Below are 17,431 nucleotides of genomic sequence, written 5' to 3' on the forward strand. Positions count from 1 at the left end.
GAACAACGCAGATTACACACATTAAACACTCTCACCTAGAGAGACCCAATCACTTTAATTTCCGCATTAATTACTCCTTAATCAAGTACTAACTTGACCGTCGGAGGCGGATCTCCAACCATCCGGAGCATCCGTTTGTTTTGCAGGTACAGACGTCCGGTTCCAGTCTCGGAATTGTAACTCTCCCGCAGGACATCAGAAAACCCCGAAACAACTTGATTTCTCATCAAGACCGGCAAATTTACAAGACGAACCTTTTAAATCTGCATCCCCTACACCAACCGACTCGCAATTCTACAAATCTACGAGACGAATCTTTCAAATTTGTATCCCTACACACACGAAAAACAAACAAACAAACCATACTAAAAATTCCACCATCAGGGAACTAACTAAACCCTACATGGAGGGAATGACTACAATCACCATACTGTTGGGGATCTTTATTGGCTAAAATCAATAAATTAAAGAAGAATTTGGGGCTTACCATCGATAAAATCGATGTCAGCCCCTAAGCTTTATTATGGTGGCTAGGTTTGAAGAGAGAGAACAGAGAATTGAATTTTTTTAGATTTTTATTTCCTTAGTTTTTCACTAATAATAGTAAATAATAATTATTAATTAAAAATTAATTAGTATTAAGTGATTAGTAATTAATGAATAGTAATTATCTAATTAATAATTTATATTTAATAACTAATGATTAAAAATTAATAATTAGTAACTCATAAGTAATAAATAATAATTAATCATTAATAATTGTGATAATTAATATTTTTTACTAAACATAATTAATAATTTTGCATAGTTACAGCCAACAAATGGTCAAACAGTAGTACAAACAGCCAAAGTAACAGCTAGTAAAATCAGTCAAGTTAAACCGCCGACATCCAATCGCCAACCTCCAATAGCCAACAATCAATTGACAAATAAGACCTTTATCATCGACTAATCGAGGAAGGCAATTAACTAATTGTGGACCTTGTGGTCGTTCCAATCGCAGCCCAAACAGCACGTTAATTAGAACATACCGGCAACCAATTGAGTGGCACTCATCAATTTGTTGGTTTCTAGGATTTGCTTTATTTAATAAAGATTTTTCATTTATAAATCCTGACCACCACCAAAATCCTACTCTATCACAACTTCACAAGAGTTCTAGTATCAATTACACTCCTCTCTATTCTCAACTTTCAACTTCTTTCTTCTTTTCTCATCAAAAATCATTATATATTAAAAAAATATCTTTTTTTTTTTTTCTCTAGTAAAAGACACTCATCTTCTTCATCCACTTTTTCATGAACCCCATTAATAGTTTTCACAAGCTTCATTCTTTCTACTAGTCTAGAAAAAATAAAGCTGCCCTTTTTCTAATAATAATAAACCCATAATTTTCCTCTATATTCTACAAGAATTTAACAAAAAAATTCAAAAAAAAAAAATTCAAATAAAATTGGTAGAGTGTGATGGCTACTGTGAAGTTGGAGAAATTGACATCAATTGATGCGCAGTTGAGATTGCTTGCGCCTGGAAAAGTTTCAGAGGATGATAAGCTTGTTGAGTATGATGCTTTGTTGCTTGATCGTTTTCTCGATATTTTGCAATCTTTACATGGTGAAGAAATCAGAGAAACGGTATTACATTCTTTTTTCTTTTCAGTAGAATTATGAGTTTTTAGTTGGTAGCTTTGAAAGTTGTAATTTTTCCAGTAGAATTATGAATTTTTTGCTGTATAATGTGATAATCTATTGATTTCATGAGTAATTGTGTTTACTACTGAGCTAATTATTGGTTTTTTTAAAAATACCCAGATGATTGTTTGTTGTTTTTATAGTGTTATTATTGGTGTGTTTGATGTTTTCTGGTTTAGATTTTGGGTTTTTAGTTTGTTCAATAATTATGAGTAATTGTTTTTATTTAATTGCTTTAATCCATATTCAGAGTGTGCCATGGTTTTCACTTTTCAGAGGATGAGAAATTGATGTATTTAATTTCACTGTTTGGATTTAAGGCGTTTTAATTTATCAAATTGCAGTATAATTTTTACGTGTTTTGCTGCATTGTTACCAGTAATTGGTTCACTTCTAATTTATTTTGTGCTAAGTTGCCATGATGTGTACAATTGTACATTGAATGGTTTCGTGTCCACGTTAACGTTCACGAATCGACTCGGAAAGACAAGGGTGGAACCAAAAATCTATTTTAGGGGGATGGGAATTTTTAGGGGGCATCAAGTAAAAAGTTTAAGCTGTATCTTTAAAATTATAAAGATAATTTAAATTAATTTTTTGAAATATTATAATTTAAGTCTATACATTACATTGTAGTTTTAAATGTGTTATATTGGTACTACTTTGGTGTTTTAAATTGTTTTTTGTTTTAAGGCTAACGAATAGTGAAATTTGTTTGGTTTTGAGTGAATGACAAGGATTAGAAAATAACTTTGGAACATTTATAGTTTATCATGATCTAAGTGCATGGGCATGGCTTAGGCATTTCGTATTTGATATTAGTTGTTGAATTGCGGCGCTTATCTTGCTGTCTTTATGCAATGATACATTAGATATAGTTTTTGATGATCATTTGTGCACGGATCAGGTTCAAGAGCTGTATGAGCATGCTGCTGAATATGAAAGGACTCGTGACACTAAGAAGTTGGAGGAATTAGGAAACATGATAACCAGTTTGGATGCTGGAGATTCTATTGTGGTCACAAAATCTTTTTCACACATGCTTAATCTGGCCAACCTAGCTGAGGAAGTCCAGATTGCTTATCGTAGGAGAATCAAAAAATTGAAGAAAGGTGATTTGGCAGATGAAAGTTCTGCAATTACTGAATCAGATATCGAAGAAACGCTGAGGAGGTTGGTGGTGGATATGAAGAAATCCCCTGAAGAAGTTTTTGATACATTGAAAAACCAGACAGTTGATTTGGTCTTTACGGCTCATCCTACTCAATCTGTCCGTAGATCTTTGCTTCAGAAACATGGAAGGTCTGTTTTTTAACTGCTCTTTGCTTTTCTTGACCTACGAATAGTTAGTTTTGTGTTAGACTTATGATTGTGTGTCCCTTATGGTTCCAGTTTATGGTGATGCTTTAATTATAATTACATACGACGTGATCAATACAGGGAATTTTTATGAGGGTCATGTCCCTTGTTTGCAAGACTTAGAAATTAAATAATAGGGGAAACCATGTCTAAGTGACCAACAAGTTCTTTTCTCATCAAATATTTCATAGTCTCAAGGTCACTTTATTTTTATTAGTCTTCAAATATATGGTGTAGACTATGCATTTACTCGCTTAATGATAGTGTTCTTTGATTTCCTAATCAAGCCCTTTTCTCATGGTCTTATTAATTCTAAAGCATGTTTTGCTCTCCTTCGTTGTGTCTTTTCTAAAAAAATCTGACAACCCTTTTTGTTTCTAGGATAAGGGATTGTTTGACCCAATTGTATGCCAAAGATATTACCCCTGATGATAAGCAAGAGCTTGATGAGGCTCTCCAAAGAGAGGTATGGAATTTGAACTCTGTAGTTAGAAAGTGTTGCTACAATAAATGTTGGCATTTTCTGCTACTAAATATTCTTCTTAGAAACAAATATTCACGGGTTATAGCAGAGGCTTAAATTATTAAAATCCTGGTTGGTCTTTTGTCTTATTAGCTTCTGATTTTTTTTTTTCACCTAGATACAAGCTGCATTCCGTACAGATGAAATCAGGAGGACACAGCCTACTCCACAGGATGAGATGAGGGCAGGAATGAGCTACTTTCATGAGACAATTTGGAAAGGTGTTCCGAAGTTTCTAAGACGTGTGGACACGGCATTGAAGAACATTGGGATTAATGAGCGTGTTCCCTATAATGCCCCTCTTATTCAGTTCTCTTCTTGGATGGGAGGTGATCGAGATGGTATGATCTCTCTTTGTGAGTCATATATAATTGTATCTATGCCATTTGGTTTTTCTAAAAATTTAGGAGCACTTTTGCTACCAGCCTGCGAGTATAGTCATTTAACCGAGTTATGGTCTTTGCCGTGTAGAACCTAGCCATGACCAGTGGCTGATCCACTGTGGATTCAACTGTATCCAAAAAAATCTGAGGAAAAAAAATAACTGGAGAACTGAAATATGAAAAATAGTGTTTGCATGACAACTGTCCATTCAAAAAGAGGCTTGGTTCAGTGGTCAAGGGTAGTGCTTTAATGACGTGATGATCAACTGGTCGTGGATTCAATTCCATCTCCCTCTATTATTGTTCCATTTATCCACTTTATTTTCTCTGTCTCTGTCACTCCTCTTATCAGACTTAAGGCTTCAAAATCAGCACCTCCCCACAAAACAAAAATATAACCCCAAACTCATTTAATATTTATCTATCTGTGCCCTTTATCTGCTTTAAGATCTTTTTGTTCAAACTAGTGATAATGATCTATGATGTAATGAATTCCTTATATTTAGATAGATATTGTCTCCTATCTAACTTGGGCTTATGTTCAAAAGAATTTCTGGATAGATATTGAGCTTGGATCTTTCTTCTTGTGGCGGTTGATTTATATTGAGCTTCTCTTTCCCATGTTATCTTTCTTCTATTGTTTGTGTATGAATTAGCCATACACACTGTCCAATGATATGCTGTTAGTTCATAGGTTGATGCTGTCTAGATGACATCTTTTGATGTAGACTTTTTCCATACTGACTACAGGAAATCCAAGAGTTACTCCAGAAGTTACCAGAGATGTATGCCTATTGGCTAGAATGATGGCTTCTAATATGTATTTCTCTCAGATAGAAGACCTCATGTTTGAGGTACGAAACTATTCTTTTGCTATGTTAATCTGAAGCCATATGTTGTAGCTGACTTATCTGTTCTTTCTTTTTCCTGACAGCTTTCCATGTGGAGATGCAATGATGAACTTCGTGCACGAGCTCATGAAATTCATAAACATTCAAAGACGGATGCCAAACACTATATTGGTATGCTTTATTCTTCCTTTTGTATGTAAAAAAGTAACAGTTATATTTGGTATAAGTGAGGTTGATAAGATACAAAGCATGATTCAACCCAGATGCTTAGTTTTTCACTGTTGAAGCAAATGTTTTCATCTTTGTTTTTTTCACATAATTTTTTTTGCCTATGAATTGAGGATAAAGTGATAGAGTTGAGATTGGTCATTGATGTTATCTTTTATGTATTACTTTTTACAGAGTTCTGGAAACGAATTCCTCCTAATGAGCCTTATCGTGTTGTTCTTGCTGATGTGAGGGATAAGCTCTATAATACACGTGAACATGCTCGTCAGTTATTGTCAAATGAGTCCTCTGATGTTCCTGAAGAATCAACTTTCACGCATGCTGATCAGGTTGGCTTTTCAGCAAGCTCCTAGAATTGTTATCCCTTCTCCTTTTGTATTACTTCTGAAGATGCCAGCAACCTACTGTATTTCAATTCATTGTTTATCTTTATCCTGTTTATGGTGGTTTTCTGCATCCAGCGTTTAGGATCTTGAAGTATGTTTATACATTAGCCTTGTTTTCTGGCTAGTCTTTATCAGAATGGCTTTTTCATTGTGATAGCAGTTGCCTGTTGAAGCTGATCTGTATGCCCTTATTTGATTTCAATTAAACTCACCAATTTCTTTCTTTTTTAGTTTTTGGAGCCTCTTGAGCTATGCTACAGATCACTCTGTGATTGTGGTGATCGGCCTATTGCTGATGGAAGTCTTCTTGATTTTATGCGACAAGTTTCGACTTTTGGGCTTGCTCTTGTAAAGCTTGATATCAGGCAGGAATCAGATAGGCACACTGATGTAATGGATGCCATTACTAGGCACCTAGACGTTGGGTCCTACCGTGAATGGTCAGAGGAGAAAAGACAGGAGTGGCTTTTGTCTGAACTTAGGGGAAAGCGTCCTTTGTTTGGCTCCGATCTCCCCAAGACTGAAGAAATTGCTGATGTTTTGAATACGTTTCATGTAATATCAGAACTCCCATCAGATAGCTTTGGTGCGTACATCATCTCGATGGCAACCGCTCCTTCTGATGTGCTTGCTGTTGAGCTTCTACAGCGTGAATGCCGAATTAAGAATCCGTTACGGGTTGTACCTTTGTTTGAGAAACTTGCTGATCTGGAGGCTGCTCCTGCTGCCCTGACTCGTCTCTTCTCCATAGATTGGTACAAAAATAGGATTAACGGGAAGCAAGAAGTCATGATTGGATATTCTGACTCCGGTAAGGATGCTGGTCGTCTCTCTGCTGCATGGCAGTTGTACAAAGTTCAGGAAGAGCTAATAAAAGTGGCCAAGGAATTTGGTGTGAAGCTTACCATGTTTCATGGGAGAGGTGGAACTGTAGGAAGAGGAGGAGGCCCCACTCATCTTGCCATATTGTCTCAGCCACCTGATACTATTCATGGATCACTCCGTGTTACAGTTCAAGGTGAGGTAATTGAACAATCATTTGGAGAAGAGCACTTGTGTTTTAGGACATTGCAACGGTACACGGCTGCTACACTTGAGCATGGAATGCATCCACCAATCTCTCCTAAGCCAGAATGGCGTGCACTTTTGGATGAGATGGCTGTTGTTGCCACCAAGGAATATCGCTCTGTTGTTTTTCACGAGCCTCGCTTTGTTGAGTACTTCCGCCTTGTAAGTTCACTTCTCACGCTCTTTGTGCTTTTGTTAGTACTTGGTCCTTTACTTCAAAATGTTTCCATTTATTAGTCATTTACTTATCTTTATATTTATGATCTTTCTCCTGACATGTTCAAATGATAATTTGGTTTTTGGAGCAGCAAAAATACAGACATATGTTAAAGTAATATATAAGATTCTATATTTATGATTCCAGAATCTCTCAAGTTATTCTGTTCATTTGCGTAAAATCTTTGTCAAGTTTCAATAAAACCACTGTAGAATTCTTTGAGTTCATATCTTGTTGTCATATCTATTGTCACCTCATACCACCGTGTGCCTTCGAAAAGAAGTGAATGCAAAGAAAGGACTACTACTGAATCTGCTTAATATATTTTCTCTATAGGCGACACCAGAAATGGAGTATGGGCGCATGAATATTGGAAGCCGTCCTGCGAAGAGAAAGCCAAGCGGAGGAATTGAATCTCTCCGTGCAATTCCTTGGATATTTGCATGGACACAAACAAGATTCCATCTACCTGTGTGGCTTGGATTTGGAGCAGCTTTTAAACATGTCCTTCAGAAAGACATAAGAAATCTGAAGATGCTCAAGGAGATGTACAATGCGTGGCCTTTCTTCAGAGTGACTATTGACTTGCTTGAAATGGTTTTCGCCAAGGGGGACCCTGGAATTGCTGCTCTATATGACAATCTTCTGGTGTCAGAGGAATTAAAGTCCTTTGGGCAGCGGTTGAGGGAAAGTTATGAAGAAACTAAACACTTTCTCTTAGAGGTAACATTTTTGCTTTAACTAGTAAAAAGTTTATTGTTCAGTACTGGGCTTTTGGGAAGCTGATGGATGAGGTTTACTAGGTTAGCTATAGACATTGGATCACAATGAGTACTTCTTCTTCCACCCAAATGTCTTCACACTTACTTTTTATGATCCCCTAGACACACCTTTGACCATTAATATTTTAGTTAGGTATTTATGAAAAGTTGATAGTTTAAAAAAATACACAATATAACAATCTAACAAGATCTCACATGAGGGGCCTTTTTTTTTTTTTTTTTTTTGTTGTTTTTTTGTTTTTGTTATTTTTGTATTAGTCTAAAATAATATGGTTAAATCTGATGAATGTATACACCTCAAAGTCAAAAGTGTGAAAGTCAATTTGGGATAAATGGAGCATCATTAAGCCTATACTTCTTAAGTTCTTATCCATTGTCAGGTATAGTTTAGAACAATATATCTGATCTACCCATGAGCTCCTGGTCTAGTGGTTCAAACAGCATCTTGGTTATATTAGCTCCCACGTTCTGGAGCTTACTTCTTAGATTTGTGCTACGTAAATCTCTAAAATGTCTTGTGTTTCCTATTAATTAAAAGTCTTCCTTGCTTTTAGCTCCTGAGTCATGACTCTCAATTCTAAGTACAAACCAGTGATATTTACTAAAATTTGGCTCAGAATGTTGATTAACTTTTAAAGTAGCTCATTACTTAGTAGATGGTCCTTGCATATAAGAAGTTCGGTTGTTGGAGAGCCGTTAGAAGCTTTACAGATTGTTTGGTAGGTAGTGATGGACTGATGGTAATAGATTTGTGTGATTTTGTAAGAAAAATATATTTTGTGTCCATACATGCAATTCCACTTTCAAATATGTTTTTTTTCTTCTCAAATATTTATGTGGTAGAATGAGAATGGAAATCCATGAAGACAATCACACGTCTATGGGATTGCATTCCCATGGACTTTGGCTTGAGGTTATCCTTAGAATTTCCACCCTATATGGCTATACCCCGGGTGTAAGATGGATACCTTAGATTTTTTTCTTGCAATATTACACTTAAACTCCTAATTATTTACAGGTTGCTGGGCATAAGGACTTGCTGGAAGGAGATCCTTATTTGAAACAAAGACTCCGACTTCGTGATCCTTATATCACAACTCTGAATGTCTGCCAAGCATATACCCTGAAGCGGATTCGTGATCCCAGCTTCCATGTAACTGAGAGGCCACACTTATCCAAGGACATAATGGAATCGAAAAACCCAGCTTCTGAGCTTGTGAAGCTTAATCCCACCAGTGAGTATCCTCCTGGTCTCGAGGACACTATTATCCTGACTATGAAGGGTATTGCTGCTGGCATGCAGAACACTGGTTAGCTGAGACTAGTTGCAAGTCTATTACAACTACTCCTGAACATGTGTCATCCTGGTTCTTCGGTTGTGGGTCCAAGCTCAGATATTTGCCATCTTGGTTTGAATGATCCTATTGCTTGATGAGCTTCTAGTTTTCTTGATGGTTGTGTTGCTTTTGTACTAAAGAGCAGTTTGTGCTTACTGAAACCTTTTTATTGTTTTTATTGTTATTATCGGCGATTAATGAACAGTTGTCTATCTGCTTGTTAATTTCGGAACCATTTTCTTAGAATCATTGCAAAATAAGGAAAAGGAATCTGAATTGATTGAATGGGTAGGTCTGTAGCCTCACACCTAACTGCAAACTGCAACACAGCAAGCTGTTTTCAAACTACACCCTCAAACTAATTTATGGAAATTGCTACACCTACTCATAGAGTCATAGGTAATTCCGTGCAAGCTGTTTGGAACTTTTTCCTGTGAAGCTTGTTGGAGAAAATGCTATGAAAAACAAACGAACAATGGTTTCTAGGCATGTACGGATACACTTCTTCTAGGAATGTATGAGTACACTTTCCTAAAAAACACGTTATTCGCCCCTGTGCTATATCAAGGCTAGAAAATATGTTTTTGGGGTCAAAAAATCCTTCACCCAAAAAGCGTTTAATTAACAAGGGAGAGCAAAATGAAAGTTCAATCCCCAAAATTGATCTTAATATTGATCGAGAAATTCTACATGGTGCCTCTTGGTTTCAATATTTCTACGTGGAAGACAAATTTTTTTCCGACTCTCTCAAGTGGCACTCTGGTTTTGCAAAATTAAGTGTAGTGTCCTTTTTTTGGATTTATGGCTAACATTTATAATTAAAATGGTTAACCTAAGGTTTTTTACTTTAAAAATTAATTAAATTATATTTTAAAATAATTAAATTAAAAAAATAAAAAAAACAGCCCCCAACCAACGACCACCCTCCCTACCACCATCCACAACCCCAACCGACCACCACCACCATCCCGGAAGGCGACAACCTTCACTTTCAAGCACTTTCAAGCAGAATGTGAAGACCTACTTCAGAAGTATGAAATTCAACATCACCACTCCTCTCCGTATAGGCCTCAAGCAAATGGTGCAGTCGAAGCAGCTAATAAGAATTTGAAGACGATCATTGAAAAATTGACAGAAAATTACAAGGATTGGCCTGACAAAATCCACTTCGCTCTTTGGGGTTATCGCACGTCAATTCGCTTATCCACAGGAAATACGCCGTTCTCCTTAGTATATGGAATGGACGCCATACAACCTGTAGAACTAGAAATACCTTCCTTGCGCATAGCATTGGAAAGTAAACTTGATGAGGTCGAATGGACAAGAGCAAGGTATGAAGAGCTAATTTTACTTGATAAGAAACGACTAGTAGCCTTATATCATACCCAATGCTACCAAACTCGCATGGCTAGATAATTTAATAAGAAAGTCAAGACAAAAAAACATCAAAGTAGGAGACTTGGTGTTAAAAGCGCTTAGAAAGAATGTTCTAGATCCAAGAGGCAAGTTTAGGCCTCATTGGTCTAGACCATACATTGTTAAAACCATCCTATCTGGAGGCGCCGCTAAGTTAACAAATATGGATGGGAACGAATTTTTGAACATGACAAATCTTGACCAACTTAAGAAGTTCTACCCATGATTTAATTGAGTTCTACACTAAAGAGAGCTATGTTTGGCCTAATTCCTTAGCAAGGATATGTAGGCAACCCTTTGAGGGGTGCGGCCAGTTAAATTTTCAAAATTTCGCATTTTTACGACTACACGTCAACTCGGCATCGCAAAAATCAAGCGTCGCTCCAGATCAAGAACTATCGCGTCGCGACAGACACATCGCGCCGCGATGGGAATATCGGGCCGCTATGGAATCGGGTTTTCGCCGCTTTGAAATTTCGAATAATTGGAATAGTTTCAGCTAATTTCGAGAATTTTTCGACTTTCGTACTCGAATTATTTTCAAATTTACTTAAGTTGTTTCCATTGCTTATAATTCTTTTTCGATAATTAAATAATCGAAGACAAAAGTTAATTTAATAAAAGCTAAAAATTGCATTGATGATTAAATAAAATAAATTTACATTATTGATGAAAGCTTGAAAATAAAATTAACTTGAAAATAATATATTGTCTAATAAATTGAAAGTAAAGCAATGCTCTAATCTGTCTTCTCCTTCCTAGCCCTCTTCCAATTTTTGTCGGTATCCTCTTCATATTCTAACTCCTTTATCGATAGGGAACCATTGGATGATCTAACCGAAAACTTAGAGGAAATAGTTTCTTCTTCAGCAAAAACACCAACTTTCTTTTCAACCCAAGCCTTCTTTTCCTTAGGGTCAGCCTTCCTTTTCCCTTTGCCCTTCATAAAACTTTTCTTCTTAGGCATGATAGGAGCCTTGAATTCAACTCTTGAACCCAAATAATCTTTAGGAGGTACTTTCTTATCACCTAAGCGGTCATTAACACTTGTCTTCTCCGCACTCTTAGAATTTGTGTTTCGAACTTTGTTCTTGTCCTTTTGAGTTCTACCAAGTGACCATTGCTTAAATTCCCTAGACAAGGGAGGAGGAATTCTATTGGACATAACTTCCCACAAGGGTCTAGCGCACCAATAATCATCAAATCTTTCCACATACTACGATATAGGATGTTCATAAGGTCGACGAAGATCTCCAGAAGGAATGGTTTGAGGAAGACCGTATTACCTCCTTACCCTAGAAGGGTAATAAAAGGTCAACTTCGATAAGCTTGGAATACGGCAAGAAGGTTGAGCATTGACTCCGACCATCTTCTCAATTTTCCACCAAGGAATGACCCACTTAATGGAGAAGTCGCGAGTTTCAAAGACTCTACTCCACTCCCGGCGTCCCATCTTCAAAGAAAAGCGTTTCTTCCCTCTTACAAGGCAATTTGGAGTGTACTTTTCAATATTGTCAGGAGGACTAATTAGCTCAAGTCTTTCCATTAGCCAAATTTGCAAGAATAAAAATAGATTGTTATTACTCTACAAAATTAAATATTTTTGATTTCTATATTTAAAAATATTAATTTTCTACTTGTAATAAAATTGGAGATCCTCGAAGTGGTGCTTTAGGGTCCTTCATTAACACATCCAAGCCTAGCATTGTTTCTCCAACAATTAATGGCATTGGATTTCTCCCTGCACCAATTTGTTCCATAACAGATGCTAAAATAGCTTGACCCACATGCATACTATCACTAGTAAGTAGATATTGGCTAAACATGCCAAAGAGGAAGGCTCTTCTCTTATAAATATGGAAAGAATCCGATTTTGGTATATAAAAAGATGCAAATTTTCTTCGATCCACCTCACTACCATAAACTATGGTCTTTAAATCATTTTCCCTAAGGTTAAAATATCGCTCAAAATATTTGTAGTAATATTCACATATTGTGGGAATTACCGCAAGGTCTAGAGAGGGAAAACCAAGAATGGCACCAAATTCTTCCGGCAAAGGGCTAATCTCATCATTTCCCAACCTAAAATAGTGAGTATTGGGATCTCAATATTCTAGGGCGGTATGAATAAAGTCAATGTCAAGATCTACCCCTTTGATGCCAAATAAACCCCCCATGTGAAAAAAGTCAAGCTCTTTCTCTCCTTAAAGATCAAAGACCGGCACCACTCACGAGTTGTGTCACAAAAATTCCTAGCCATGACTACTTGATGGGAATAGAAGATTTAAAGAGCTAATGGTTTGAATTATGCTGAAAATGACATATTTGGGGGCTTTTTATAAAAGAAATCGACGCAGAAATCGAGTTCAATGCGAACTCGATTTCCCCAAAACCACCGCGCTGCGATAGGAACATCGCGCCGCAATATTTCCATCACGCTGCGATGAATCCCAGCGCTACCAATGTATTGCGTGTACTGCTGAACGCGTGAATTTGCTTTTGACTCAGATTTGTACTTCGATTTTTTCCGGATTTTTTTCCTAACCTTATCTCATTTTATTTTTTCTTTTTGGGGGGAGAAAGTCGGATACCCTCCAATATTAATAAAAATGGCGGATTTTGCGCAAAATTTGTCACAAAGTCACACACTCACATGCACATAAAATGAAAAAATAAAGGCAAAGACTAAAATATACATAATAGAGTCTAAGTGTATATACATCAGTCTAATAATAGTAGAGTCAATCCACAATACATAAGTAAAGTCCTACATAGTCAAATAAAAATAAATACAGGTACAACTATGGTGCTGGAGGACGCAACTCTGGAGGAATGCCGAATGTGTTGAAGAACTGCAAGGTCCGCGGGGTCAATCCCTGACCAGCATCAGTACCACCAGTCGATGGAATCGAAATGGCCGGACTTGTCCACTAGGTCTCCCCGTGAGGCCTCTGCTGAAAACTCCTGCCAGCAAAAGGAGTAGACTCTGGCTGCTGCTGCTGCGACGATGAGCCAACCTCATACGTCCCACCAGCTCGATGAATGCCCAGAGCCTCATAAGGATATAGCACCGGAGAGCCATAACCCAGTGGCCTCACCACCTTTCCAAATAAGGAGCCGTTGTCCTCCACAACCACGATAGGAACAGACGCCTCCCGTCTACTTGGAATCTCCATTGAGGTGAGGCAACGTCTCGACCCAACTCTCTCCCTCGAGCCCTCTGGCCTCGAACGAGTACGCTGTAGGGTTTCGTAGTGACCCGACACTACGCGGAAGGAAACCCCCCAAGACCCGCCCCTTAATTAAAGCAATTAACAAGCATAATAAACTTAATCAAACAAGATTAAGAACAATAATTATACCTTTGTTGCGTGCTTCGCTCCCGATGAGCTCTTACTTCAAAATCCCGAAATTACGAGATCTCCGACGGATCGTACCCTCGACCCGACCCGAGCGTCCCAAGTCTTGAAGGTTAGTCAAGACCCGGACAAAACAAAACTATGAGTTTTACGAATCAAAGGTTTACTCTAATTATAAGAGTTGCCTTTTTAATTCCACTCAAGGTTGTGCATTTCCTAATACCATGCCTTTGGTATTTATAGGGAAATGCACCCTTGAACTTCATTCCCCAACCAATGTGGGAGAATGAATAATTTTCTAATTAATTTATTTCTAAAATAAATTAATAAATAAATTCAATCACAATGTAACAAGTGTCAAGGGGAGAGAGAAGGTTGGGTGAGGACCATGGAGAGGTGGGGGGGGACCATTGCATTGCTCCCCAAGGCTTTGCCCAAGCCTTGGTCCCCACCCTCACAAAACCGCCCTTAGCAAATGGGGTCGCTGGGCTGCTGCCAACTAGCACGCCAGCTAGCAGTGCCAGCTAGCCCAGCCAGCTAGCACCAGCCCAGCCAGCAGCCTCGCATCCCAGCCAGGCAGTGCTGGTCGATGCTTGGCGCTGGTGCGTGCTGGTGCTGGTGCTGGCCCTCGCCTCTCTCGCACATGCTCGCATAGCCATCATGCGTGCTGCTTGCGAGCCACGCATGCTGGCCCCTTGCCTTGCCAGCTACACGCACCACCCTCGCATCCCTCGCTGCACCTCTCGCACACGCATCAGCCATGCACCCCACTGATAAGTGGCATTTATGCCACTATTTAGATCCTCTAATCGCCGTATTTTTCTACGTTTGTCCCTTGTTTGTACCCCTTTTGCTCTGTTTCTCTCTTTATTATGTTTTTGTGCTTTTCCTCGTGTTTTGTAGGCTTTTGGAGTTGATTTTGAGAGAATGAAGAGCTTGGAGAATTGGAGTTCATTTGAAGAGCTACAAAGGAAGTTAAGGAGCAAGCAAGCAAGGCCATGCGGACAACGCGGGTCGCGCTTTCAGAATGGCGCGGGCGCGCCAAACCAAGCGCGGGCGTGCCTAACATTGGGGTTGAAAATATTGAAGGAGGCAGAATGTAGGCGCGATTTGGGCGCGGCTTAGGCGCGGGCGCGCCTAAGATAGGCGCGGGCGCTCCTAAGATAGGCGCGGGCGCTCAAGGGCCTGAACTCCGAAACTAACCTTTGTTCACTCTTTTATCCATAACTTTTTATCTACAAATTGGATTGAGGTGATTCAAGTTGCATTGGAAACTAGACTTAAAGAGCTTTCCAACGGTAGGTTGCACGCCCATAGAAAACTCCTAGAACAGAAGTTATGGCCGTTTGAAAATGAATATCGCTGTCAGGCCAATCCCAGTGCGCGGGCGCGCAGGCAAATATCGCGGGCGCGCACGAGCAGCTACGGGTCTTTTAAACGCTTCTTCCTCTCCTCTTTTTTTTGGAAGTTTTGGTGGTGGGTTTCTTTGGGGTTTTCTCTCTCCTCTTTGAGGGGTTAAACCCTAACATCTCTCCATCAATCTTCACATAAATTAGGCTTAGATTTAGTTTTAATTTTTGTTTTTATACTTTGCAATGTAGATTAAGAGTAATTTAGGGTATTTTAGAGAGAGAAAGTGAAGAGCTTCAATGGTGGATTGAAGAAGATGAAGATGCAAAGTGACATTGTTTTGGATTCCTTTTCAATACTTCAATGAGCATTCTAAACTCTATCTCATTTATTGTTCTTTCTTAATTTCTTGCTTGATTAGAGTAGTTGTTTAGTTTAATTGCTTCTCTTTGTTCTTCTTGTTGGGTTTTGTGTTAGTTGTTCATGATTAGTGAGTAATTCCCTTTACTAAGGGATTGGTGATAGCATGTGGTGAATCTTGAATGTATTAGGCTAGACAAATGTTGGTTATATGTGATTAAATATACCTTGTAACCATGTTTTACTAATTACTCCATGTGAATGGCCAATCATGTGTTGTAATTGGGTGGATTGAACTAAGTTATGACGATAGTGTAACTTAGGGATATCCATTAGGTGATCGATTCTATGCAAAAACCTTAACTTTCACAGCTTATGACGATAGTATGAGCATGTGTTAAGTTGGGAAAGCCTTTGACCCCGATAGGTGGTTAGATGGTATTGTTGGTATTGCCTTATATGAGATATTTGGTTTGCATGTAAACTCATTTCCATTGCCTAACTTTATTGAAGATCATTGTCATGTTTGACCCTCTCCCTTGGTGTTAGTTTAACTTAATATAAATCTCATTTTTGTTTATTGTTCTATCCATCCTATCTCTTTGACCTAGCTTAATTGGTGGTGGTGTTGATAGTGTTTATGTCGTCTCCGTGGTTCGACCCTCTACTTACCACTAAACTTGTTTAGTGTAGGTGTAGGTTTATAAATATTGTTTGGTTGAGGGTAGTTAGTCCAACGACCTAATTATCCGGCACCAAAATGGCGCCGTTGCCGGGGACGGCTTCCATTATTGTTGTATTACCTTATTGAGTCTAGGTCTTTGCGAATATTTTCTTTTCTTTTTGTTTATTTTTTTGTTTAAAAAAAAGGAAAAAAAAGGGGAAATTCCAAAAATATTTGAGCTTTCTTATTTGGTTGCTATTTGTTTTGCCTCATTGAGTCATGGATCAATTTGTCCAAAATGAAATGTCATGTCCTTCTTTGCCTCAATTTGAATATGAGCCCTTTTGGGTATACTTTAATAGGTTTGAAGACTTCTCTAATTACCTTGGTTGTACTTTATGGGAGTCTTGTGAGATAATTTATTGGGGTTTGAATGAGTACACTAGGGGGGTGGTTGAAAACATATTTAATGGTGAATTTCGAGCCACATCTTCGGATGAGGCTTGGGATTTCTATTTGTGGTTTGCTCGGGATAGCAATGAGCAAGATAGTTATGATAATTGTCGTGATTTTTCTAACTCTTGCATAAACTCTAATGATGATTCTTATGTTCCCCATGATGATCCCTTGATGCATGATGGCAACCCTTCCCTTTTGTATGCTAATTGTAATGAGATGCATCCCAATGTTGATAATGTTCATGATATTTTTCAATGTTCATCAATTATGTGCATGAATTCCAATGATGCTTCACACACCCAAAATTCTCAAATGCATAATTCTTCATCTTCCTTTCCTTTTTCATACACGATTCCTAATGAGTTCCCCTATGTGTCTAATGAGCCTTTTTGTGAGGGTAATTCAGTGGGGAGATCGAAGGAAGAAGAGTGTATGGAGATGCTTAAGGAGTTTATGAGAAAACAAGATGAAGAGAGGAATGAAAGGGAAGCTTGGATTAAAATGATGGAAAGTAAAATTTCCCAACTAGCCTCATCCCAAGAGGATGCCTTTCCTTCTTCTCCCTCCTCCCATTTGAGTGAGCCTAAGGGTAATCAAGAGAGTGAGACAACTCATTTGGAATTTGAGAATGTGATTGAGGATGATGATTTTGAAAGTGATGGAGGGAGTATGGATGGTGAGATTTTTCATGACTTCGTGGATACCAACCCCTCCACCCAATTTGAGCCTCAAAACTCTTCGCAACCCATTGACGATACAAAATTGATGCAATTAAACATTGATTTGAGGTTGCTTAGAGAAAAGTTTGGTTTAGGTGATGATGGATACCAATGTTCATTCATGGTGACTTGGGGAATGTTAAAAATGATGATCATGCTCTTGTTGAGAGTGAAATATCCCAATTGGTGATTGAGAATACATCGAAAATCTTTGAGGGTATTGAAGATGAGTTGGAAGAGAAAGCTTGTGATTCAATGCTAGGTGGTGTAATTGAGGTG

General features: G+C 38.2%; 1 protein-coding gene across 1 annotated transcript; it reads left to right on the forward strand.

Annotated features, from left to right (window-relative positions):
* The first annotated feature begins 1,102 nt into the window (after nucleotides 1–1,102).
* Nucleotides 1,103–9,057, forward strand: LOC110691154 (phosphoenolpyruvate carboxylase 1). Its single transcript, XM_021868072.1, has 10 exons — nucleotides 1,103–1,634; nucleotides 2,599–2,993; nucleotides 3,432–3,516; nucleotides 3,692–3,914; nucleotides 4,707–4,810; nucleotides 4,891–4,978; nucleotides 5,210–5,364; nucleotides 5,653–6,651; nucleotides 7,043–7,429; nucleotides 8,507–9,057. The coding sequence occupies exons 1-10, from the start codon at nucleotides 1,467–1,469 to the stop codon at nucleotides 8,801–8,803; spliced, it is 2,901 nt and encodes a 966-aa protein (XP_021723764.1). The 5' UTR covers nucleotides 1,103–1,466; the 3' UTR covers nucleotides 8,804–9,057.
* Nucleotides 9,058–17,431: the final 8,374 nt, after the last annotated feature.

Source organism: Chenopodium quinoa, unplaced genomic scaffold (genome assembly GCF_001683475.1).
Source record: "Chenopodium quinoa cultivar QQ74 unplaced genomic scaffold, ASM168347v1, whole genome shotgun sequence".
Classification (NCBI taxonomy): domain Eukaryota; kingdom Viridiplantae; phylum Streptophyta; class Magnoliopsida; order Caryophyllales; family Amaranthaceae; genus Chenopodium; species Chenopodium quinoa.